At 39.0% G+C, this 24,854-nt stretch overlaps 2 protein-coding genes across 3 annotated transcripts; one reads left to right on the forward strand and one right to left on the reverse strand.

Annotated features, from left to right (window-relative positions):
• Positions 1–11,035: 11,035 nt before the first annotated feature.
• Positions 11,036–17,291, reverse strand: LOC26514329. Of its 2 annotated transcripts, XM_044716100.1 has the most exons (3): positions 17,096–17,291; positions 12,569–12,725; positions 11,036–11,114 (listed from the first exon to the last, which is right to left on the reverse strand). In XM_044716100.1, exons 1-3 carry the CDS (start codon positions 17,160–17,162, stop codon positions 11,102–11,104), a joined length of 237 nt encoding a protein of 78 aa, XP_044572035.1. In that variant the 5' UTR covers positions 17,163–17,291; the 3' UTR covers positions 11,036–11,101. The 2 variants fall into 2 exon arrangements, with proteins under 2 accessions (XP_044572035.1, XP_032307575.1); XM_032451684.2 differs by lacking the exon at positions 11,036–11,114 and having other exon boundaries at positions 12,051–12,725.
• A 744-nt stretch (positions 17,292–18,035) lies between these two features.
• On the forward strand, positions 18,036–19,754 carry LOC123257390. Its single transcript, XM_044716227.1, has 2 exons — positions 18,036–19,146; positions 19,387–19,754. The coding sequence occupies exons 1-2, from the start codon at positions 18,036–18,038 to the stop codon at positions 19,752–19,754; spliced, it is 1,479 nt and encodes a 492-aa protein (XP_044572162.1).
• Positions 19,755–24,854: the final 5,100 nt, after the last annotated feature.

Below are 24,854 nucleotides of genomic sequence, written 5' to 3' on the forward strand. Positions count from 1 at the left end.
ACCTTAAACGAGCGGTATTTCGATTCCCTATTAAGCTGCATTAAAACCTCGGAACGAAATTTTTGATTGATATTTTTTGAATTTTTGTGATGTAACCCCTTGTAAAATCCGGTATCCCCAAATATAGCCCCAAACAATAACTGTTTCTTCGCAAGTTTTCATCCGATTCTTGAGCGGAATACCTTAAACGAGCGGTATTTCGATTTCCTATTAATCTGCATTAAAACCTCAGAACGAAATTTTTGATCGATATTTTTTCAATTTTTGTGATGCCCTTGTAAAATCAGAGATCCCCAAATATAGCCCCAAACCATTACTGTATCTTTGCCAATTTCTATACGATTCTTGAGCGGAATACCTTAATCGAAGGGTACTTTGATTCCCTATTAATCTGCATTAAAACCTCAGAACGAATTTTTTGATCGATACTTTTTTAATTTTTGTGATGTAACCCCTTGTAAAATCCGGGATCCCCAAATATAGCCCCAAACCATTACTGTATCTTTGCCAATTTCTATCCGATTCTTGAGCGGAATACCTTAAACGAATGGTATTTTGATTCCCTATTAAGCTGCATTAAAACCTCAGAACGAATTTTTTGATCGATATTTTTTAAATTTTCCTGATGTAACCCCTTGTAAAATCCGGTATCCCCAAATATAGCCCCAAACAATAACTGTATCATTGCCAATTTCTATCAGATTCTTGAGCGGAATATCTTAATCGAAGGGTACTTTGATTCCCTATTAATCTGCATTAAAACCTCAGAACGAATTTTTTGATCGATACTTTTTTAATTTTTGTGATGTAACCCCTTGTAAAATCAGAGATCCCCAAATTTGGCCCCAAACCTTAACTGTATCTTTGCCAATTTTTATCCGATTCTTGAGCGGAATATCTTAATCGAATGGTACTCTGATTCCCTATTAAGCTGCATTAAAACCTCGGAACGAAATTTTTGATCGATATTTTTTCAATTTTTGTGATGCAACAATTGACCCTTGTAAAATCAGAGATCCCCAAATATGGCCCCAAACCTTAACTGTATCATTGCCAATTTCTATCCGATTCTTGAGCGGAATACCTATAACGAATAATATTTTGGTTCCCTATTAATCTGCGTTAAAACCTCAAAACGAATTTTTTGATCGATATTTTTTCAATTTTTGTGATGTAACCCCTTGTAAAATCCGGGATCCCCAAATATAGCCCCAAACCATTACTGTATCTTTGCCAATTTCCATCCGATTCTTGAGCGGAATACCTTAAACGAATGGTATTTTGATTCCCTATTAATCTGCATTAAAACCTGAGATGGAATATTTGTAACGGTTTTTTTTTTAATTTGTATTGATGCAAGCCCTTGCTAAACCGGGATTCCCATATACATCTTACGGGAGTCCCCGAAAGATGTCAATTTAATTTCAATTGATTGTGTCAATTTTAATCAGATTTTGAGTGGAATAACTTAGCAAAATATGGGTTCCTTAAGTATAACTACTAGCTTAATATTTTCTAAACACACATATATTTTTTCAAGTGATGGGAATAAAATTTGATATTAATTTGATTTTGGTAAATTTCTCCTCCTGCTTTTGTTCTGTGTTTTCAAATGAATCTTAAATTAACAAAATATCCCGCTGTCAATTGTTGTATGTCTGATCGGAAACAAACCAATCATGGCGCGCACAAGCAATTCAACGCCCCTTTGACACCCGAGTGCCTGGGACCCCTTTTATTTGTTTGGGCTCTGCTTTATACTATTTGGAACTTGGCTAAGATTGACTTTGGGGATATTTCAATGTGTGGAAAATGAAAGAAATGGTAAGCCCAAGCCAACAAATAAGAACATTTAAATGGGAAAAATTATATTCGTTATTTGACATATTTTCTTTAAAAGACTTATAGGGTCACCAAAATATTTGTCTGCCAAATTTCAAAAGTCACATTAAGATACGAAAAGATAGTAGTGGAAAAATGCATACAAAACTATTAGAGTCCTATATGGCGGCATGAATATTTATAGTATTTTGTTTATAAATAAATTTGCTCGAATTGGGAAAATCCTCAATGAGACCGAGAACCCCAAAAAGCCAAATGAACTGTAAACAATGCAGCGGCCCCAATACAAATATATACCTATTCTATATATAAATATCCTTAGCCATTGCAGATGGGCCCAAATGTCGTTGTCATTGAACTCGAAAGTTGCCGGCAAAGGAAGGAAGTAATTCCGTAGAGTGAGGCCAGGAGAAGTTGAAATCTATTTAATTGCAAAATCACAGCCAAAACGGGCAACGGCGGATGTCTTTGGCTTGAGTGTGGGATTGTTTTTCTTCGGCGGTTCTGATTCCGTTCTTGGCCCGAAAAGCCGGATCTGTGCCAGAAACCTGAACCGGATGAGCGGCCAGCGGAGCCAGCATCATCGTCAATGCAATCATCGTCCCCCAAGGCAACCCATTCCATTTTTGGTGTCCTGGCTTGGCACGGACTTGCTGCGGAACTAACGGAAAAATACCCGTAGTCGTGCCCGTATCCGTACGGACATTTCAACTACGTTTTGCCGTAACAACAAAAGTGCATAAATTTAATGCGGATTTTGGCAAACGATGCGACAACGTTGGCTTCGTGTGCCAAGTTCTGAACACCCTTGGCACCCCTTGGTCCTCTTATAAAATCGTCGGGCATTTTGTTAGGCCTCTTCCAAAGCTACCACCAACCAACCCACTACACACCCACCTCATTTCATCCAGCTCTGGCTCCGTAAAATTCTATGCATTTCCGTGTTGGCATTTGTCGCTGGTTCATTGTGTGAACTCGGCGGCCGAGTGCACGATGGCAGATTGCACATTGGTTTCCTTTTTTTTTTACTCTACTAGATAGAATAACTAAAAACTTAAAAAAAATAATTAACAAAAAAGTTCATAAATATTTTGAAAAATTAAACAAAATTATTTTAACGCAAGAGGAAAAGAAAGAATTGTCTTCTTGGCGCCCGAAAAAGTAGCCAATAGTTTTTAAGAATCCTTGATAAAATTTGAAAACTTTAAGTTAAGAAAGTTTTTAGTCACATCTGAACCACTATTCATTTTGTTAAGCGTCGAGAAAGGGGCTTTCCACTCGAGGTCTCTCACACACTGTTTCTCTATCTCCGCCAGTACATCTCTCGCTCTTTCTCCGCTTTTCAGTCTCCTGCATTTTGGCCAGGACTCTCCTTGCAGGCCCACGCTATATGCATTATAATTTGAGTGGCATGTTGAGAGTGGCTTTTGTTTTGCTTTTAATTAGATTTACATTGGCCACTTTTCAGTTGCGGATCCAACTCGGTCTCCTCCCGAAAATTGTCCTCTTTCCTCTGCTCCGCAGATCTCTCTGCCCGGCAGGACTTTTCCTGGGCCTTTCATCAAGTCTGGCCTAACTAGCAGTGTGTTTTGTTTATTTTGGCGCCTTCTGCAGTGACCATTTTCATTTGCCTCTTGTTGGCCTTTTTTTTTGTATTTGGTTAGTTGCTCTTTGTGTTGCTGTCGAGTTATTTTCAACAGCTTCACTTTTTGCACTTCCGCTTTGTGTGTCACTAATTGCTTTTGTGTTGCAGTATTTACAATTATTTTGATTCATTTCTTGTCACACACATCCCCCTGCCGTCGGCTCCTGCAGGACATTGCGGCCTCCCGATGCTCCTTAATTAGATGCACTTTGAATGTCCTGTCTTCATTTGCCTCTAGGCCTTTGCGTCATGTTCGTCTCTAATCACGTTTCCTAATGAAATTTAATGAAATCTCCCAGTGACACTTGGGTCGCATTGGAAATGAAATGTTGAAGGACATTTTGCGGCTTATTAAATTAAAGATTTTTGTATGCAGGAGCTTAAAATTGAATCTTTTTTGGAAAGATTTGACAATTGAAGTTTTGCTAATTAAGGAAACAGTATATTAACTCCTTCTTTCGTCGAAAGAAACCGACTATCGATTTTAAGTTTTGCATTCAATTCGCAACTTGCATTTTAATTAGTTGCGGAGCCAACTTAAATGAGGAAAATAACTCAAAGGTTTTTTGTCTATTTTCTTTTTGGAGCAAGGCATAGGAAGTGAAGCAAGAATATCCAGTCACTGATGAGGCTGCTAATTCAAAACCGGAAAAGCTTTTAACCAATTTACATAATTTACCCCGGCTCAGTTCTCCAAGTCCAAGTCCAAATCGTCTGGCACGGTCATTTTTCTCTTGGCCAACATCGCCACCCAACGACATCTTTAAAGAAATTAATTAATGAAATGTTGATTAACTTTTGCCAGCCAGCGAGTCAGCCAAGTCAGCACACCACCCAGCCAGCCACTGAGCCAAGTAACCCATCCTTTTCGTCCTTTTCACTTCACTGCGAGTGCAGCTCTGTCTGAGATTTATGTCAAGGCATTTATCATGGCGCAAAGGAGTAAACAAGTCCTGGGCGTTGCGAGCCATTCAAGGAGCAGCAGGATGCGAGGGCGGTGTTTTGGGGGCGTGGGCATAATCCACAAAATTATGCGCACTAAAGCTATTTACAATTCGTAAAATTTATTTTTAAAATGTTTATAGTGGGCGTGCTGGGAGCTTGGTCGCGTTTTGTCTGAAAAGGACTTCCGGTTGGGTGGTAGGTTGGCGGGAATAATGTGGGCGTGGTCGTTTGACAGCTTGTCCTTGTCTGGGGCTAATTAGCGTGACTGCGCCAAAAAAGCTGAGTGACATCTGGAAGGACGAAAGGGCGGTAGAAAGCAGAAGAGTTCAGATTGCGCCAAAAATACAAATGCAGTTATATTAAATACTCTTACTTAAAAATTTTAAGCTTATAAGGATTATTTTGTAAAATCAAATGAACTGATTTTTTTTATTTTATCTCAGATATTTTTATTTAATAATAATGGCCCTCTTATAAAGAGTATTTAATGGGTTGTGTTTCGCAACGCACTCAGTGCTTGTAATGCGATTAATCATTGTCCATTGGATTGTTTTGAGGGTCGCAATGCCCTGGAACTCGTCAAGTTGGCCCTCGGTTATTGTTGTTGCGCCTGATTGATTTATGTTTCTAAGCCCATTGTTTGGCGCGGAAATGAGAAGGGGGAGGCGAGGGCTGGCGGTCCAAGGGGCTTAATTAGTTTGACCCAGGTGTTTTGGGCTCGTGTTGGCCATATTCGAAGAGGCCAAAAGGAAAAGGTCTCAAGCTACCAGTGCTATTAGTCAAAGTCGTGTGATAAGTCAGATCGAAAGGCTTAAGATGGCATTTTGAAGTGGGAGTAAGAGAGGGTTTTTGGGGCGGTTGGGGGGATTTATCGCGCATCTGATTATAAAATTGCATAAAAAATGGTTAGCCAATAAAACATTTGTGACGTGCGATTCATACCTTTTGTCTGGCCCTATAAATAACATGACACAATCTATGGCAAAAGCATTATTTGGCAATAAAATGGAAATCGATTCGGGGCATAGTCGAGCCATAGCCGGCAAGGAACAAATGGAGCGCCGTAAGAAAAATAATATCGACTATCAAGGATTTTGCAGTTTGCCTTTACCGTTGCTGTTGCCGTTGCCATTGCCATTGCTGCTGCTCCTGGCTGCTGTGACAATTTACATGGCCCAATTGAAGTCCTCGGCCAAACCAAGCCGGTCGCTCACCCCTTTTCCGGCCCGCTCCGGTGGCTTTTCCATTCTACCAATTTCCCAGCCACGTCGTTCAAATTGAAATTTTTTTTTGTCTGTTTGTTGGTCCATAGACCCAGAGATATATACCAACAAGGACATTCGAGCAGAGCCACACTCGTACAGGAGGAGTATGGGTATGCATGAGGCATCCTTTTGTGCGCAGCTCCCTTTGTACTTGTCATTTATGAAAATTTGTTTATTTTCGTAATGCTCCATTTGCAAATGTAGCCAAAGTAAATATTGCCGCTTCATATGCAGCTGGAGATGGAGATGGAGTTCTTCCCCGACCCACTCCATTTATTTTTGGCAGAGTTCTTTTTTATGGTTTCGACTGCGGAGCATAATTCATGCGCCTTTTGTTAACATTTACATGACCCCCATCGGTGGCTGAATATTTATTGTGCGAAATATGCCAACACAAAATAAACATAAACGAAGAATATGTAATACCTTGTTTTATGAAAAAAGCCCCTGTTTAATTTCAGCCTTTGTTCTTACCAATTAAATCATTTGAATACTTTTTAATTTTTAAATAAATTTACTTAAAATCTCATTATGTTATGGATCCGTGTTCAGTTTCATTTTACTGCATTTTGCTTTTTGATAAAATATTCAATATTGATTATTAATTCTCTTGTTGGTTTAAAAACATAAATAATTCTATAAGCTTTCAGCAAGGACACTGCAAAGCATTGGCCGCTGGCCAACAGCAGCTAGGACAGTTAAATTAATTGCCAATTAATTATAGTTTGTGCTAAATGAGGCGGTCTGTTATTGTTTGTGCTAACAAGCCATGGCCATACACAATAAAGACTATTTATTTTTGATCAATTAAATCATACCTTTTTTCTAGGCAGCCAATATTTGCTTGTAGCATTTAATTAAAGTGAAAAATTCATAAATCTTTATGATACATTAATTGTTAGGTAAAGGATATTAATTTCTTTTTTTCCAACTAACCAAGAACGTGTTAAATTTAATTGGTTTTTGTAATTATTAATAGCGTTAACAAGCAACACTATTCGTATTAATTAGTTTGTGATCTTATCGTATCGTAATTGGATATTATTTAATCTAAAATCTTACTTCTTAATATCTTCCTCATACCCAACTATTCTTGCTGTCCTAGATTTTTGCAAATAATAATGACAAATATCTCAATACAGAATAAAGCCTAATTCATTGACCCATAAAGCAAAAGTCAATAGAAAAGAACCAATAACAAAGGACTTCCGTAAGGCATAGATTTTTAATAAATTTCCACAACGAAAATGGCCATCAACCCCACAAGACTCCGCCCCATCGCTTTCAACCACCACCACCACAAAAAAAAGAAGGAAAACCAGCTAAGCGAACTGTAAACATATTTCCCATATTACGTCACAGTCGGTTGTCAAAACGGAGTCCCAACATCAAATGATGGCAAACGAAAACAAGCTGCCGTACAACAAAACCGAAAGGGCAAATAAACAAAAATCAACAACAACATTTGGGGAAGTGGCAGTGGATGAATGGGGGTGGTGGTTTATAGGTGGGGGTGTTAAAGAAAAGCGCTAGCGAGCCATAAAAATAGCTGGGGCCAAAAACATTCAAACTTATGCTGGAAAGGAGAGAGCCACCGAAAGCGAGTTCGCGACTGGCGCTTATATTTTATTGCTATTATCCTGTTTACTTCATGTTTATGCCGAGACACAGATACTCACACACACATATGTATGTGTGAGTGGGTGAATAAAAATATACAAAAGCGGAGGCACATGTCTAGTTATGCAATGGTGTGCGAATTAGTTGTGGCAGGGAAATGAAAGTGGATGCCTCGATTTTTGCCATTTCTATTATTTCAATGCACTTGAAAAAAATCGAAAAAAATTAATTTAGTAATGGAGTACATATATATGAAATAAGCTAAGTTTTTGAAACTCATTTTTAAATGTTATTTAAAGAGTATAGAAATTATTCTTTTTATAAAAACATTTTCTGATAAATTTGTTTTCCTTTTTCGGTTCAATTGAAATGAACAAGTTTGTGTTTGGGATAGCTGTGGATAGGGGTTTTGCGGATTGAATCTAAGTGGTATAGTGCAGTGTGGTTTAGTGACGTGTTGATATTCACGCACATATGGAATCCGGACTCAGATGTCGCCGTGTGGTTTTTATGACAAGTTCCCCTACGAAAATCTTCAGTTTCCTTCCAGGAACGAGGGGGAAAAGTGCTAACCTTGTACCTTTTTTCTTTTATTTTTCGTGGCTTTTTCCTGGCCAGCAGTCACTAACTGGCTAAACAGATGAACCTCATTCCACAATACGAGCACCAAATCCATCGACATTGTTCAGTTGTGCCATTTTTAGACTTCCACTTGGGGTTAAAAGCATTGAATATCTAAAGAGACAACATTGTCATATTTTCAAATTGAGTGTACAAGTGCTTTCACTAAACTTTTGTCCATGTGTGAGTGTCTGTTGGGTTGTTCTTGGGGGACAAAAGAGGGTCCAACACATTTGTTAGCTTTAATAAACATTTATATGACTTTGGCTTAAGTGCTGCATACTTCCAGGGGCGTTGGGGGACTCGGGGGACTTCAAAGGATGGCCAGGAGAGCGAAGGGGCCAGGATAAAAATGGGAGTCAGGGCAAGCAAATAAATTACGTCGCCAGCATCTAAGAACAACAAATCAAGTAATGCATGCATAAATTCAACAATTTCCACAAGTAGCCAAGAAAGTAGCTAAAAACTCCCCCGTCTATAAGAATTTTGGTCTAGCTAGTTGCTACCGACTGCGTTGCTGCTTTTCCAATGACTCGCTTCGTAATTTATGACTTGACGCTGGAGCAACCACAAAACCAAAAGCAGAAGCACCAGCACCAGCATCGCCACTAGAACCAATGACAATTTTCGGAACAATTTTCGCGCTTCGCTTTCAGGTCAGGGCAGGCTGAGGAGTAGGAGGAGCTATGGGTTGGAGCAAAAAGTAGATAGAAGGTCCTGTGGCAAAGCTGGATAGTAGAAGATGCCTCAAGAAGTGCCCAAGTATGCGTGTGGTTGTGTGGCAAAATTGTAAAATTGTTGAAATATAAAACTTTCCGCTGCATAGCGAGCTAACGATGCGGAAACCTGAAGAAAGTTATGTTATCAATTTCAGGAGCAACAAATAAATTTAAATTTAACACAAAGAGCAACCAGAGGCCATTGCAAAATTATGGCCACCCAAGGTTAAAGGCTCTACGTAGAATTTCCAATTTACGGGGGAACTTTGATTAGGGTTTACAGAACCAAAAACCCCTTAAATAATTGGGACTGTCATATAGTTTTTTAGAATAAAACTGTTATTAGTAACATTTTATTTTATGTGTATTCTTTCTCACAAACTGTATCAGTCTCAAGATAAGCCGCAGTTTTGGTTATAAAATCAATTTCCCCTCAAGCAATTCAATTTCCGAAAGCAATAATTATGCCAAGTGTCAATGGTTAAAAAAAAGAATAAATACATAAATATCTCTAAAGAGGGAAAACCACCGCAAAAATGGAAAGTGGGTATGACAGAGAAAAACTATCTCGCATTTGGTGTGGATACCCATAGACCCCCTGCTCCTCATCCAACCAAGCCACAATTAATAACTTTCTGTGTGCGTTTGGCACAAATCTTGAACAGAGCCCGAAAAGGAAAGCCCTATAAATCCTTGAGCATTTAATTCGAACAATAGGAAAAATAATTACGAGTGCTGAGCACGTGAGTTGAGAGCACTTGAAGGTTGACGGCGGTTGGTGGGTTTGGGATACCCAGGAAGGATGGGGGTTAACCGGAAGTAGAAGAGCCATGAGGGTGTGGGAAGGGTAAAGAAGCTATGAATAGAGCAGGATAAGCTGTGAAAAAATTACACCAACGGATGGCAAAACGAGGCTCTGAATCTCTGACTGACGGACTGTTTCGTTCAACTGACAGTCAGCCGGAAACAGCAACAAAGTCTGTCTGTGTGTTTGTGCAAGTGGGTTTACTTGTCAGGCAGTTAATCTAACCCATCAAGAGCCAGCCAGTCGCCCCCAGCCATCCAAACAACCAACCAGCCAGCCAGTGAGCTATCCAGATATTCCAGTCAGCGGAAAGCGCCGTACACCAGGTGCAATTAAGAATTTTGCACGGAAGCCAAGTCAAGTCAACAAGCATCGGGGGGAGAGGTGGGGGTATAAAGAGGGGAGGTGTCTTTCTAGGCTTGGTTACACTTTTAAAAAATTAAAAATAGTTATTATAATTAGTTCAAAACTTATTTATTTATTGTTATTGTCTTGCATCCTTTCACTTATTTCTTTATGAAGACTTCCCCACTCTATATCTCTCTCAAGACTTCTAAGACTTCAAGCCTTTGACGTCAAAGACATGAATTTAAAAACCTTATACCCCATTCTCCCAGTGTACCTGCCCAGGTATTCGCTATCTTCCCAACTCCTTGCGCCTCGTACCGCTTCTTGTGCTCGTTTACTATTCATTCTAGCGTGCCATTAAGATTTGTTGTTTGAATACATTTACCATTTGTTAGTGCAGCTCCATGGTGTGTGTGTGTGCCATAGTATCTGTATCTGGTAGCTGTAGCTGTGTATCTGAAGCCTCACTCTCACTTTGCGTGTGTTCGTTTCTGCACTCACAGCAATTATTTACTCGCGCTTAAAGCTAAAAGGCTTTAATTGCGCGATTATTTGTCTTCTTCATTAAGCGAAACACGCAAATCTCAAAGGCAAAAGGAAAAGGCTTTGAATTAAGGGACTGATGGGTGAAGTGAAAGGGGCTGGAGAAATGCCATGGAGAAAGGGGAAAATAACAAAGACAGAGTGAGGATGCGAGTGTGTGTGTGTGTGGGACAGTGGGTGCCATAAGCTGGGATTCAGTTAGGCAAAATGCATAAGTTGGGGAAAGCTAACATGGTACTTGAAATAAGGAGGCTTAAGTTCAATGGGAAAGTTATTCGGAATGGGAACTTATATATGGAAAGTGGAAAATGTTGTAGTTAAACAAACACCATTTATTGAATAATAAAAGTTTAAAGCCAATTCTGAATATTATTTTTTGTTTTATAAATAAACCTTTCTCTCAATCCACTGCTATTCTATACAATGTACGTACATGCTATCCCACACCCACTTCTGAGACATGCCACAAAAGCAAAAGCACATATTCAGCGAAAGTTTCCAAATTATTAGAAAACAAGAAAGAAGAATTCTACTCAGGCTGTGTCGAAGACTATACACTCTTTCAATCAACTTTTCTAATAGAAGGTTAGGTTTCTAATAAATAGGGTAAATGAAACACAATGAAAATGGTAAATGAATCCTTTTTATAACATATTTATTAATTAATTTTATTCTTTACAGCGTAGATTGGTGTCCAAGTCCTCGGGTTGGGGCTGCAACCCCAAGGATGTCCAGCCAGTGATGTCCTTCAACGATCGGAGCTTGGGGATGATGATTTAATTTATACCTTAATTAGAATTTAAGTTTGAAGTTTATAATATTAAAATAATTATGTATATTTATTAAAATACACTGTATAACTGCCATTAGTTACAATAACCATTGATAAAAATATAACATCCTTCATTTGAATCAGTCATTAGGGGAAAAATAAGAAAATTTAATGTTTGCGATTACTTTGAGGGAGCTATCGATAACTTGGCTAATAGTGGCCAAATCAATTTATGTAATACCTTTCTTAAAACTTCTGAAAGTTTATTATAATCTTAAAATCTTATTGGCCAACACTCTTGGCATCCATTTACTTCAGGAAAATAGCCACAACTTGGCTAAAAATCATCCAATCGACGAATGTTATACCTTCCCGATCTTAGATCTTCGAGTAGAATCATTTTCCATCAAAACCTGGCAACCAAAAATATGACCCGATTTTCGTAAATTTCCAAAGGGGTAACATGATTTTGGCCAAAAATCAACTCAAAATTGTAATTCTCGATTTTTATGCCATTTTGATACAAATCGACGGCAATTGGAACCCTGATTTGTAAATGGTATTCCTTTTCCAAATGCGATGAAAAATAACTAAAATATTGGCTAAAAAGTGTCTCAAAAGTTCCCATTTTGGCCTTCCTGTTCTTAGCTTGGTCAAAAAGGCTTTCGTCCTGGAATTATTTCAGAAAAATAGCCATAACTGGGCTAATACTCATCTGATTGACAAATTTTATACCTTCCCAATCTTAGATCTTCGAGTAGAATCATTTTTAATCAAAACCTGGCAACCTAAAATCTGACCCCATTTTCGTAAATTTCCAAAGGGGTAACATCATGATTTTGGCCAAAAATCCACTCAAAATTATAATTTTCGATTTTCGTGATATTTTGATGCAGATCGACGGCAATTGGAACCCTGATTTGTAAAATATTGGCTATAAAGCCCTAAAGTTCCCAATTGGGTTCCTTGTTTTTAGCTTGATTAACAATGCTTAAATTGGTCCGTTTTCATAAATTTTAATAAAATAGCCATAACTTGGATAAACCTTATTTTATCGTTATTCGTGCTTGCATTTGGCGCCAAATAGTATAGCTTTCCATATTCGAGCCAGACAATGGAAATGAGACTAGCTAAGAGTACCTTGATGAAAATCCTGATCAAGGATATACATATAACATATGTATAATATATAGGCCCGGATATGTTGTGTTCACTGTGTCACAAAGTTTAAATACCCTTTGCAAGGATATAACAAGCTGCTAAACAAAGAGTAACATCAACAGCAACATCAACACGAATACCGAAAACAACCAACAACCCCAGCAATTTGTGCCAAGAGTATCTTGTTGGGGTCGCAGGGGTTTTGTGCTAAATATATCGACAATAAAGACAAAAACAACAATGCCGCGACGGCCACGGTGACGAGGACAATTAAAAGCACACCTTTTGCAGTCGCCGAGCTGCTCCTCAATAATTGACGAGGCCTCAGACCCGGATCCGGACCCAGCTCCAGCTCCAGAGTCCGGACAAAGTGAAAACATCGGGCAAAATTGTTGCAACGTTTTAGTTTTAATTTCTGTGGGCGGTTGGTTGTCAAGCACTAAAAAAAAATAGGAAAGTTATTTGTTAAAATTTTGCATTTTTAATATATAATAATTATTGAAATAAGTGAAGTATCCAAATAAAATTAGACAAATCAAGGTCTACGATTTGCTATTTTTCAGAAATTAACTAAACAAGAAATCTTATCTTTAATTTTATTAATTATTTGACACCTTTTTGAATTTCTTTGACTGCATCACCTGGCAGAATGGAATTTAACCTTAGCACCGAGTGTTTTATTATGTAGTTTCAGTTGTTGGAATGTGTTAAGGATGCCGCACGTGTTACCTACCCCCATACCACCCATTTCCCTTCTTTGTATTACTTCGTGCGCGAAATTAAGCCAAAGTTGAAGTTTTTTGTTTTTTCCCCCGATTTTTTTGTTTTGGAATGAGGGTGGTGGTGCGCCAGTGGGTGGTTGGAGGGTAAAAAAAAAAACGGAAGCCAGCCGCCAAGGCAGTGGCAGAAAGAAAAGTTGCTTCCTCCCCCCGAGACGAAGTCGGGGGGCAATCAAAGCGCTGAGTCAGTTAGTCAGACATATTGGATCGTGTGATGGAGGTGGGGCCAGATAAGCCAAGTTAAGAGAGGGCCAGACGGTGCTAAGCGGAAGGGGGTGGCCAATTGCATGATAGTGGCTCCGGCTAAAGCTCCAACTGGATCCCAGACAATGTAAGCGGACGGACCTCGGTTAAAGACACCTTCGCAACTGGGGTGCGTGACTAACGGTATTTAAAGCCGCCGGAAGCAGTTCCAATTTAAGTTTCAGCCATGGGCCCGGCCTGGTAACGGCCTGGCTAAAATCGTCCCTGTCCTGGGCCAGAGCCAAAGTGCCAAAAGGGTTTGCATTCATTAAGCTGACTCAGCCATTCGGGGGCAAGTTTAAAGACTTCTAATACTGTTGATATTTCAAAGCTAATTATGATTGAAATATTTGATTTTTCTTCATTTTATAAGAGAAGTTATAAGAGATTGCTTTAAATATTCACATTTTCGGAACAAAGTTAAAGCTTGTTTTTAAAAATATAAAAGTTTAATCCTAGGGACTGAACCGCTTGCCTTAAAAATAAATCATATTATCATTAAATCAATAAATCATATTTATAGGATAAATAGCGTAAAGCAAGCTCTTTAAAAGAAACCCTTTAATAATAAAGTAAACTCCTTTACAAAAATAGCACTTCTAGTAACCATTCTATGAAACCAATGTGGTAGAAAGAGCATTAGTAAACCAAGAGTCATAGCCAAAAATTCCCTGCTTGTTGTACTTTCATCTTCTCTGTTTCTTTCCCTTTTTTTGGAAAAACTAATTTAAGTGGCAGGATCGGAGAGGAGAGGGAGCCAGAGTACTGAGGCAGCCACATCATTAAGTCGAAGACGAAGGCGCAGTCGAAGCCATTTTATTTGTTTAAAATTTCATTGAAGATGCGCTTGGTAGCGTGGCGTCGCCTTGTGGCAAAATTAAAACTGCTGGTTAAGGGAGAAGATGCAAAGATGCAACCGCTTGTGCGAAAAACTTTATCCTGCTGGCTTTTTGTGGGTACAATCATTATACGCCCAACTTTGATTGAGGCCAGCTCATTCGATGGTTTGAGTTTTTGGGGGTAGACGGAGTCGACTCACTGGGGAAGCATTATGCCAATCCCTGACTTGGTTCCCTGATGGTTACATACATATAGATATATGTATATAGGAGTATCTGTATCTAGCCCCCTCGATAGGCAACTATTTACACAGGCTGTCGCGTTGAAAAGTTTCCTTTATGCGGGAGATCCGAGTTCCCGGAAATCGGGAACAGCACTTGAAAAATTAGTTGAGGTAAAGGACTTAATGTAAGTTAGAAGCTATTAGTTAAAAAAACTAAAAAATTGCATTATTTTCTTTTCAAAAATAACACTTTTTCTGACTCAAAATATGTAGTATTTAAAACCATCTAAAATTTTTCTTTCAGTGCCTTTTTTCCAGGGATCACAGGCAGCGAATAAAATTCAACATTCGGCAACTTTTAACGCACCCGCATGCATTTCAACTTGCGTCAAATTGTTGCAAATAAAACGCGACTCCCTTTTGGGCCCAAATCCTCTGACACATCAGCTCGTAATTTCTTTAATAGTTGTTCATCATTGGTGGGTGTCCTGCCTGACGGGGCTGGCGAGGCAGGCTTGTGGGCCAGACCAAGGTAGGTGGTACGTGTGCGCTAAGTGGTTGTTAGCATGCATTCGGCTCGGTGGGTGTGGCCTAGGTAAAAATACTTGTGTTAATTTATATGGCCCACACTCGTCTGGCTTTTGCAAATTTGCCCCCAATCCACCTCTGTGTGTGTGGTGGGATGAGTATCTGTGTGAGGGTTGCAGCAGATTGCGTTTGCTTGTTAAGCGCAGATTTGTCAATTAGGCGGACGCTAACGGTAACAGGTACATAGAACGTGGCAAAAACGGGACTTGTGATGGATCCTCCAACTACCACAAAAAAAAAAACGTAGCAGCAGAGATTTGCAACAATAGGTTTACCCATCCATTAGGGATTCCAAAATTTAATAATATGAGAAAATCTAAAAAACAAACTAACGTTGATTGGCTTTAAAAACATACCCATGAAATATTCCAAAAATAGTAAACTTTTTACTGAAAAAATCACAAATCAAATATGGCAGAACCCTTCATTGATTGTCGCATTGATGCGACGACAATGCAAACAGGATACAATACAATTTCTGGGCAGGGATGTCGTAAGGGGGATTACTAAAGGGGTAGAAATGAGAGTGTGGGGCACAAATCCATTTTGCTGTTTGGCGGCCATCTAATCAACCGAATTTAGTGTCATTTGAGCGCAGCGTGTGCGTAGGACATGTAAAGGAGCATTTTTGCAAGGATCAATGACAGACAGGCAGCAAAAGCAGCACGAACGCTGCGGGTGTCATCAATTTGAGTTTGTTACGCGACCTTTCCTCGCCGCCTATCCGGTTTTTGCCACTGATTTTCGCTGATTTCGCAGGCAACGTCAGGGCCCACTAATGCACTTAGAAAAAAGGATATCACATGGTAAAAAACATTCAAATTAATGCTCCTATACTCATTGCGCCTGAGCGCAATCTTTAGAGTCTGAACTCTAAAGAAAAAAATGTTCTGCCTTTTTTTGGAAACCTCTCATTATATTTTTTTCTAAAACCCTTTTCTTAGTGTCCTACTAGTTTGGAAGGAAAAAACCATCAAATCCATCAACGGGTTGAAATTGCAACATTCAACAAAGAACGCTATGGCACAAAAACAAAAAAAAAATTAAATGGGAAAAACGAAGCCAAAGGACAACATGCTGATGCTTCAATGCTGATGTGGAGGATTCAGAAAAAGAGAAGGAGGGTGGGTGGTGGGTCTCCTGATGACGCTGCCACCCGTCGAGTATCCTGCGTGACACGAATCCTAGGCCAAGGCGTGGCCAAAGTAGATGCCGCTTAAAAATTTAAATTGTATTTGTGGGTGCTGGGCGACGATGAATCGGCAGGTGGTGCACACTAAATCATAGAAAAAATGTGCTATGGATTCAGTGTTCAATACCCTTTAGGAATTCCAATGTCTGAGATTTTTAGCACAAAAATTTCAATCATTTGATTTTGCCAACAGAATTTTAAACAAGTCTTAAAAAAGTGCAAATATATTAAGAACATTAGGAAGTCGTGAAGCATTGGATACAATCTCTTATAATATGAAATAAACTATCTGAAAACCTTCAACTTTGTAAAGATTTATTGTATTTTGAATATTTTTTGTTCATATTTTTTAGAAGCCATTTTTCCCGGTCATCATTCAAGATCAAAAAGAATTTATCCTCTATTTGCATTCAATATTTTATGAGTTTGTGGGCCGGCCCTTCGGTTTACATGGCAAAGGACTTGCTGAGACTAATCCACTCTCCGGTTATCAGTGGTACTTCCCTTATATACCCTAAAAAAAAACCTAAAAAAAAGGAGGCAGCAGGGTGGTGGTTGCCAGCCCACCCAACCTTAACGAGCCACAAGCGACACTCGCATTTCGCCTTTGGTTCTCATGTAAAAAATTGCACATAAAAATTGCAAAAGCCTTTTGCGTGGTGGGGCAAAAAGGTGGCTAGATTCTGGGTGGGACTCTGGGAGAGTCTGTCTGAAATTCAATCGTAGATTCTGGTTTTTGGGGCTGGCAATGCGGATATGGTAGATAGAAACCACCAGGCACCAGGTACCAGCCACCACCCTGGCCGGGGCACACCTGCTGATGAGTAAATCTTAAGTGCAATAAAGAAGGAGACGCAACAAAATCCAAAGTACGTGCAGCTGAACCCGACCAGGAAAACCCTGAGAAGATTCCCGTATCCGAACTGAGGTGGGCGTACACTTACTTAGTGGGATTTCGGTCGTGTTCAAAGTTTGCCATTCTTTTAAGTAGTACATGGGGCCACTATACATATGTACTTCCGTCTATGTGCCAGCTATTTTTTTCCGTACCTTTTGTGTTTTGCTCCACTTTAACATTAAATCGTAAATTTTGCAAAAATGAAAACTTTGAAGCGCCTACGTGACGCACTGAAGTATGTATATGCCTTTTTTCACTCTGATGTTTCTCAGTTTTTTTCCAGGTAGGAAAGTAGTTCGCTGGATTCCCGGCAACAAAAGTTACGCAAAACTCAGTGGCAAGTGTTAAGTGCGTTTGGGTTTAGCCAGCTGGAGAGAGACGTCTCAGTTCTAGCCCTAACACGGGGCAATATTTTCAAAACCCCACCACCCCAACCCCAACCAACGAATGCTAACCCAACCCAAATCCATTTTCCATTTTCCACCCAACGCACAGCTAGTTAGGAGAAAAGCCTGGCGCAGCTGAAGTTTTTGAGTTGGCAAGAAAATTGCAAAGCTATTGCATGGAAGAACTTCCCATAACAATGACCTGAAGGAGTTTAGCAACTGTTTAAAAGGTTTTTGGCCCTCAAGTTTTGGCCAGGCTGAGAGCAAAGGTCAAACGACTTTTACCGCGAACTTTCGGAGGGAAGATGTGAAGACTTCAAATTAAGTGGGATCATGAAATTAAATATTATTGTATATGGTTGTGGAAGCTCTTTCGTTTCATGTTTATTATCTAAAAGTCCCTAAACAAATAAAAATAAACTAAACCTTGAACCTCAAACCATGTTCCTTTCCTAACAGACAGCTGACAGAAGATAATTTAGTAATTATTAGAAAAGCTTCCCTCGAGGTAAGAGCCGACCTTTTAAAAAAATAATGTAGGTTTCAGTACCACATTAAACTTACTTGCTGAAAGGTCTTTAAAAAAATTGTTAATTAAAAATGAACTTAAAAACCATAATATTGGCGTTGTTGATAAACAGTAAAATCTTGGATGTGAAGCTGGAATACTCCCTGAAACCTCTCGACAACTTAATCAAAAACCTGCGTAAGGATAGTGAAATCGAACTAATTTTTGAGCTTCAGAATAGTGAGGCCCGAAACTGCAAAATTGATGATTGGAATTCGATTGGAATCCCCATACTAAGGTTTAATAATCTGGAAAAAATTGAAGTGGGAAAAAACTTCAACAGCGTTCATACAATAGGCCTGGTTTGCATAACCCGAGAATCAGATTTAATTCTACTGGAAAATTTGGCAATGGCATTTGAAGGTATGAGGCAGGAAAGGATCATTTTGTGGCTGCAGATGAAACCGACCTTGGAAATCTTTAAAGAAATCGGCAATCTATCGGAAGAGCATAATTTCATTGACATGATTGTAATGGAAGCAGTTACTTCTGAAAACGCAACCGATTATCTCTATCGTCTCCAGCCTTTTCCAAGACCCCATTTTACCAGAGGACTATATCAGGAGAATCAGCTTAATTATCTTGGAAAAAATGCAACGGTGAAATTATCTTACGGAATATACGGAACACATGACAACAGCTACTCACAGACCATAAATATTCCGATAACATCAGAAGAAGACAGGATTTTTGTCGAATTTGCCATCAAATATAACTTAAGCCTAAATCTTTTGACAAATGCCGAGCCCATTACCAAAGTTGATATAAATTTAGACAAGAAATTAAAACACAATTATATGGATAGCGCAAATCCATTCATCACGGTTGCCCTTTTGGTGATGGTACCATGTGCTAAAGAAAAAACCATTCAGGATATTATCCTTTTTGAAGTAAACTGGTGGGCGCTACCACTTTTTGTTATGTACATAATTGTTGTAATATTGGAGAGGATTATCTTGCGGATGAACCGTCGCATTTATGGTGGAAACTACAGGCCGAACCTTAGTTCTTTGGTAAACTTGCGGGTGTTTGCCGCCATCCTGGGCCTCAAGTTTTCTGGATCCCGACGTTGGAACTTTTCGCTCCGACATCTTTTTTTGCTTCTTAGTATTTTTGGTTTCTTATTTGAACGTTTCTTTATCTGTACTTTGAATTCATATTTTATTAAACACCCTCGATATGCTGCAGTGACCAACTTTGAGCAGCTACGAAAATGTGGCTTACCTTTAATTGTGGATAAACAAATCACATCCTTTGTTATGGATAATATAGACCCCAATTTCTTTGGAAAAACTGTAATCAATATCTTTACAACAAGTTATATTAGTCAAGCCAGATACATTCTTTCGTTAAATGACTCTTTTGCTTATATAATTAATAGAGATATGTGGACCGTTATCAACAAATATCAAGAAAAATTTAATAGAAAAACATTTTGCAATTACGAAAATCTACAATTAATTTCCAGTTCGACAAAAATGCAGATACTAAGAAAAAATTCAGTGTTAAAAAAACCATTAACCAAACATGTTCAAAATTTATTTGAATCGGGAATCACGGATTACTGGCTATCCATCAATCCCCTTAAATATATAAGTATGCTGAATGTAACTTTCCCATCAGATGAAAAAAATTACCTGTTTCCTCTTTCATTCAAAGACTTACATTTTCTATGGATTCTCCTTATTCTGGGATATAGTTTAGCTGTTGTAGTATTTTATATAGAAGTTTTTTGCATACTTTGGTGTTGATTTGTATAAAAATATTATTCATGAAAGATATCTTTAACCCTAAATTATTAGCCAATTAAGAAACTGTTTTAAAAATATCTTGTATTTATGTCTATGTTAACCAACTATGGTAAAAACAAGTTTAATTTAATTATAAACCTCTTGAGATATTAAGTTTCGATGAGCTCAACAAATTTATTTTTACCCTTATTACGCTAATGCATTTTCTTGGCAGCTGTCAGTTAACGGTTGCAGGAATTTTACCTTCATAATTTTCCTTTGAACCTTTGCCAGCATTTAGTTCAAGTTTAACTGCATTTGATTATACAAGAAGCTCGGTGATGTCTTGGAAAAAAATTGCTCTACTGATGCTACTCCTCAGTCAAGTACTGACTGAAATAAACGATAAAGGCCGTCTCATCTATCTGAACAAACTTCTTTGGAACATTAACATCCATACTCTGATTAAAACTATGATGATAATACAGCATCATACGGATACCAAGTGCTCCCTACGGGAATGGAATCCTCGCAGGTATCCTACATTCAGAGTGACAGAAGAAAGCAAAATAATGATCCGAGGAAACTGTAACGACTATGCAGTGGCCCTCATCTGTATGTCCCAGACCTCTCATATTCGTCTTTTGGATACCGTTGCGTATGCCTATACAAATATGCGCCACGAACGGATTATCCTGTGGTTCCAAGCACCACTTACACCAAAGTTGTTAGCACAAATCGTCGAAAAAATCAATAAATTTAAGTTCGCACAAATGATAATTTTAGAGACGGTTCATAATGACAACGAGCTTGTTAAATACCATCGCCTAAAGCTGTATCCAACTCCAACCTTTATCGCGATCGAAAATGAATTAAACCTCAAAGGACCATTTTTTCATAAAGAGAAATTCAATGCCTATGGAGCTACATTCAATGTACAATCCTCAGATAAAAGGATTGCCCTTTACTTACCAAAAAAAAACAAAGAACCCCTTCCAGGAATCCGGGTAGAGGATAGAGAAATATTTGAATTTGCAAAAAAATACAACATGAGCATAAAGCTGGTTAAGAATAATCAAAATAATAATGAACACGTCGATATTTCCCTAGATACTTATTTTATAACCAAGAATACTTCAACCGCACAGTTGGACTTTTCGACTCCATTCGGCTCAGACACATTGATTATTATTGTTCCATGTAGGAAGGCGATGAATTTGAAGGAAATTTTCCAATACATCGATTCCGGGACCTGGTTTATGTACACAATTTACGTATATGCCATACTGATCGTCCTGGAGGGCCTGATCCAAATAGCAAATTGTCGCATCCACGGCCGGAGACTTGGACTAACTTGGATGGTTATTGTTAATCTGCGCGCCTTCAGATCCTTGTTGGGGATGTCCTTTCCGATTAGACGTCGAACGAGCCTCTCTCTCAAACAATTTTTTCTGGCCATGAGCATTTTTGGGATGGTATTCAGCAGCTTCTTCAGTTGCAAGCTGACCTCCCTTATGACAAAGCACTCCCTGAAAGCCGAGGTAACCAATATGGAGGAGCTGCGTGCTAGTGGACTGACTGTGCTCTCCGAATTACGTATTCGAGATTTAATTGAATCTGAATGGGATCCAGAATATTTTCATAAAACTATTTCGAAAATTGAATATCGTCCGTTCATGGACCGCTATGAATTAGTATTGTCGCTGAACACCACGTATGCCCAAATTATATTCAAAGAAAACTGGCCCATGATTGATAAGTATCAGTTGTATATGGGTCGAAAGGCTTTCTGTACTTCAAGGGATTTGAGCATCTTCAACACTCTACCGAAAGTGCATTTAACGCTTGAAAATTCTGCTATAAAAAAATTATTATCAAAGTTCCTCTTTCGGACTCAGGAAGGAGGCATACAACAGAAATGGACAAGAGATGCGATTCATGCATCCGTCAAAGGTATGAACCTAATCAAGAAACGCACAATTGAGCCAGGAGCCATGCCTCTATCCGTTAACCATCTAATGTGGGCAGGATACGTTCTGGTTTTCGGCCATGTCTTAGCCGCAATGGTTTTTCTTCTAGAGGTCCTTCTACACCGTCGACAAAACCAAAGGACTCGCCCAGCTAACCACGATAATGTGGCTTAAATTAAAAATCTTGCACTTAATAATATTCAAAGTATTGCACAATAACCACAAAAATCATTCAAAATTGTTTTAATTTGTATTCAAAGTAAATAAATGAGTAGCTTGGCACAAATATAATGTTATAAATTGCGTATACGCCACGTGAGCCAGCAGTATAAGGGCAAGAGACACGTCTCACCTTCATCTCTCAGTTTGAAACTCCCAGCTATGTGGATTATTAAATTTTTAAATTAAATTCCAGATATTAACGTGGCTAAATCTGACCCCGGGACATAATGCTTAAGTCCAACAAAAGCATTTTTGCATATTTACTTAAATAAAACCATTTTAACGATTTACGGCGCAAAATTTCATGCATTTCCAGTCTCGTCCTTAATTCTGCATATGCGAGTGTGTGCTTGTGTCTACTTGTGTGCGAGTGTGAGTGTGGGTGAGCTTAAATCAACATGCGTGCATGTGAGTGTGTGGGTGTGTATGGGTGTGTGTGAGGAAGCATGAAAGGCCCTTGACCAAGTAACCATAAAGCATGAAGCATGCTGCAAATAAGTAAGGCTAGACAGTCTTACAGCCGGAGAGGGTGAAGGGTCACTGGTCAGGAGGATCTGCAAGCCCAAAAGCCTTCTCAAAGCCGCCCCCTCCTGTTCACGTTCTTCCATCGCCAGCCATGTTTCGAGTTTCATGTTTCGTTTCGTTTGCGTTTCGAGTGGGCGGCCATGTTGTCCATAAAGTGCGACAGAGACAGTGCCTGTGAGGGAGTGAGAGAGGCTGGAAAGGAGCTTCGAGGCGGAGTGGCGGGCAAGTCGAGGCTGCCGCTTGTAGCAGGAAACATGAAATTTTAATAATGTTTATAATGCCAAAAGGATTTGTTAGTCGACGCTGCACACTGAACTGCATATGTACACACTCAACGGGTGGCTTCTTAAGTTTTAAATTAAATAGAAATAAATTAATAATTCTCTTTTAAGTTGGCTTTAAAAACAAACCAATTGCATTAGAGACTTAACAAGTTTTCCCTTTTTGCTTGGAGAAACTTTGAAACTCCCCTCGCTGTCATACAAGTGCTCCATCGTGTGTCTATGTGTGTGGGTGATGGCAAGAGGCAGTGTGTGTTTACTTGAACGTACATTGCCATTAAGCGTGGTCGTTGCTGCCCCTGCCACATTCGATGCCCCAAAGAGGCTGCAATGACATATTGCGCCGCACAAATCCGCAAACAAACTTATATGAGTACCAAAGGATGAGAACAAACAAGCTATGCTGGCAGCGTCATTGACATATATATTCCATATCCATATATATATTTCGGGCCATGGCAGGACATGGACAGAGCCCTAATGATGGACGCTGCGATGAAGATGATGACCGGGCCAGTCGACAAAAGTCGAGTCCGTTTCAGTTTCGGCAGCTAAACCAGTTCGGGGCTCAGAGAGGTCAAGCAAACATCAAAGTCACTTGACAACCTATCCGCTTGAGAGGTCCTTCCAAAGGACACTGGAAAAATTAAAATACATAAATCTAAACTAAATCTGTCATTAGACATATTTTTTTCGAATTGAGTGTCCTTTTATCGAACCAATAACCTGGAGAATCACGGGCTGAGAAGATTATGGCCCAACAACTCCTTTAGGCTTCCACTTTCACTTTTTATATTGAAAGCGGGGCTGTAACTTTGGGCAATGGACCGTATGATTTTAATGTTGACCTGGCCAACACTTTTGACCGTCTTATTAACTCCTGAGCTGTCTGCCGCAACAGGATATTATTAAAGCCTCGCTGGGCACCCAAAGAGATGCAAATCTCCGCATTTTACCCACTTTGTGTTGTCTTTTGCTTATTGAAATTTGGTTTTACGACATTCGATATAAAATTTAATTAGGCAATTGCCTGGAAAGCACATGGGTGGATACGTCCCTACATGTATCCTGCCCCACATTGTCTGGAAACATTTTTGCCTTTGTGATATCCGCATGGATATCGCACACACACTGAGAAACATAAGAAAGGACAACATCATTTAGGGATGAACGTGTGTTGGGGTAGCTGAAATATCTTTATTTTATACAGCATGCAAAAAAGGGTAGAGTATGAGTTGAAAAACAAATAGAATTTGTCTTTAACAAAATATGAAAATAAATCTAAACATTATTAAAATAAAAAATTGCTAGAAAATGAACTAATTTATTTTTGCAATTTTTTTTAATATAAACACAAAAGAGTATTGTCCTTCAGGCTTTAAGCTTTGAACTTTTTTGTCTCTTCGCATAAATTTCCTGGCTTATCTTTTTATCGGTTGAGTAGAAAGCTTTAAAATTCTGCCTTGGCATTGGCCAAGTCCCCATTACCAAGCCGTAGCCAAGTTCATATTTTGCCAACTGTTCAGCGCCGCTCCCCTTTCGTATCCGGGGCCCAAAAAAACAAAGCAATTTCCTATCTATCAGATTAAACTATAAATTTTATAAAGTTGACTGCATATTCACGGCAATCGAAACGTAACGAATTTAAATGGCCAAACAACGAGTCGCAGAGCGCCAGAAAGTCAAGAGGCCAAAGACCATTGAATGGAAAAAAGGGAGGGGTTCGGATGAGAAATGGGGCCATGGAGTCATAGCAGTCATGGCAGTTATGGAGCCATGAGCCCATGAAGGGTGCGGGCCAATTGAAATGAAGCCTGAAGCGATTTCGAAAACTCAATGGCTTGAATTTTATGAGTTTTTGCCGCTCGTCGTCGGCTTCTAGCTTCCAGTTTTCAGATCTTCACACCCCGAGTCCGATTCCGCTTTCTACCCACTTTTTGATTATTAGTTTTTTTTCCAAAGAAACCAGCCTCCACGTTATGGTTGTCACACTACAGAGAGAGAAAATAATAGAGCTTCAGCTCCTTTCAGTCTTTTCAAACTATGATTAATAGAATCTTAACTTTAAACACTTTACAATAGTTTCAATTTTCATAGATCTAAATAAAATAAATTGTATATCA

This window comes from Drosophila ananassae, chromosome 3R (assembly GCF_017639315.1).
Source record: "Drosophila ananassae strain 14024-0371.13 chromosome 3R, ASM1763931v2, whole genome shotgun sequence".
Lineage (NCBI taxonomy): Eukaryota > Metazoa > Arthropoda > Insecta > Diptera > Drosophilidae > Drosophila > Drosophila ananassae.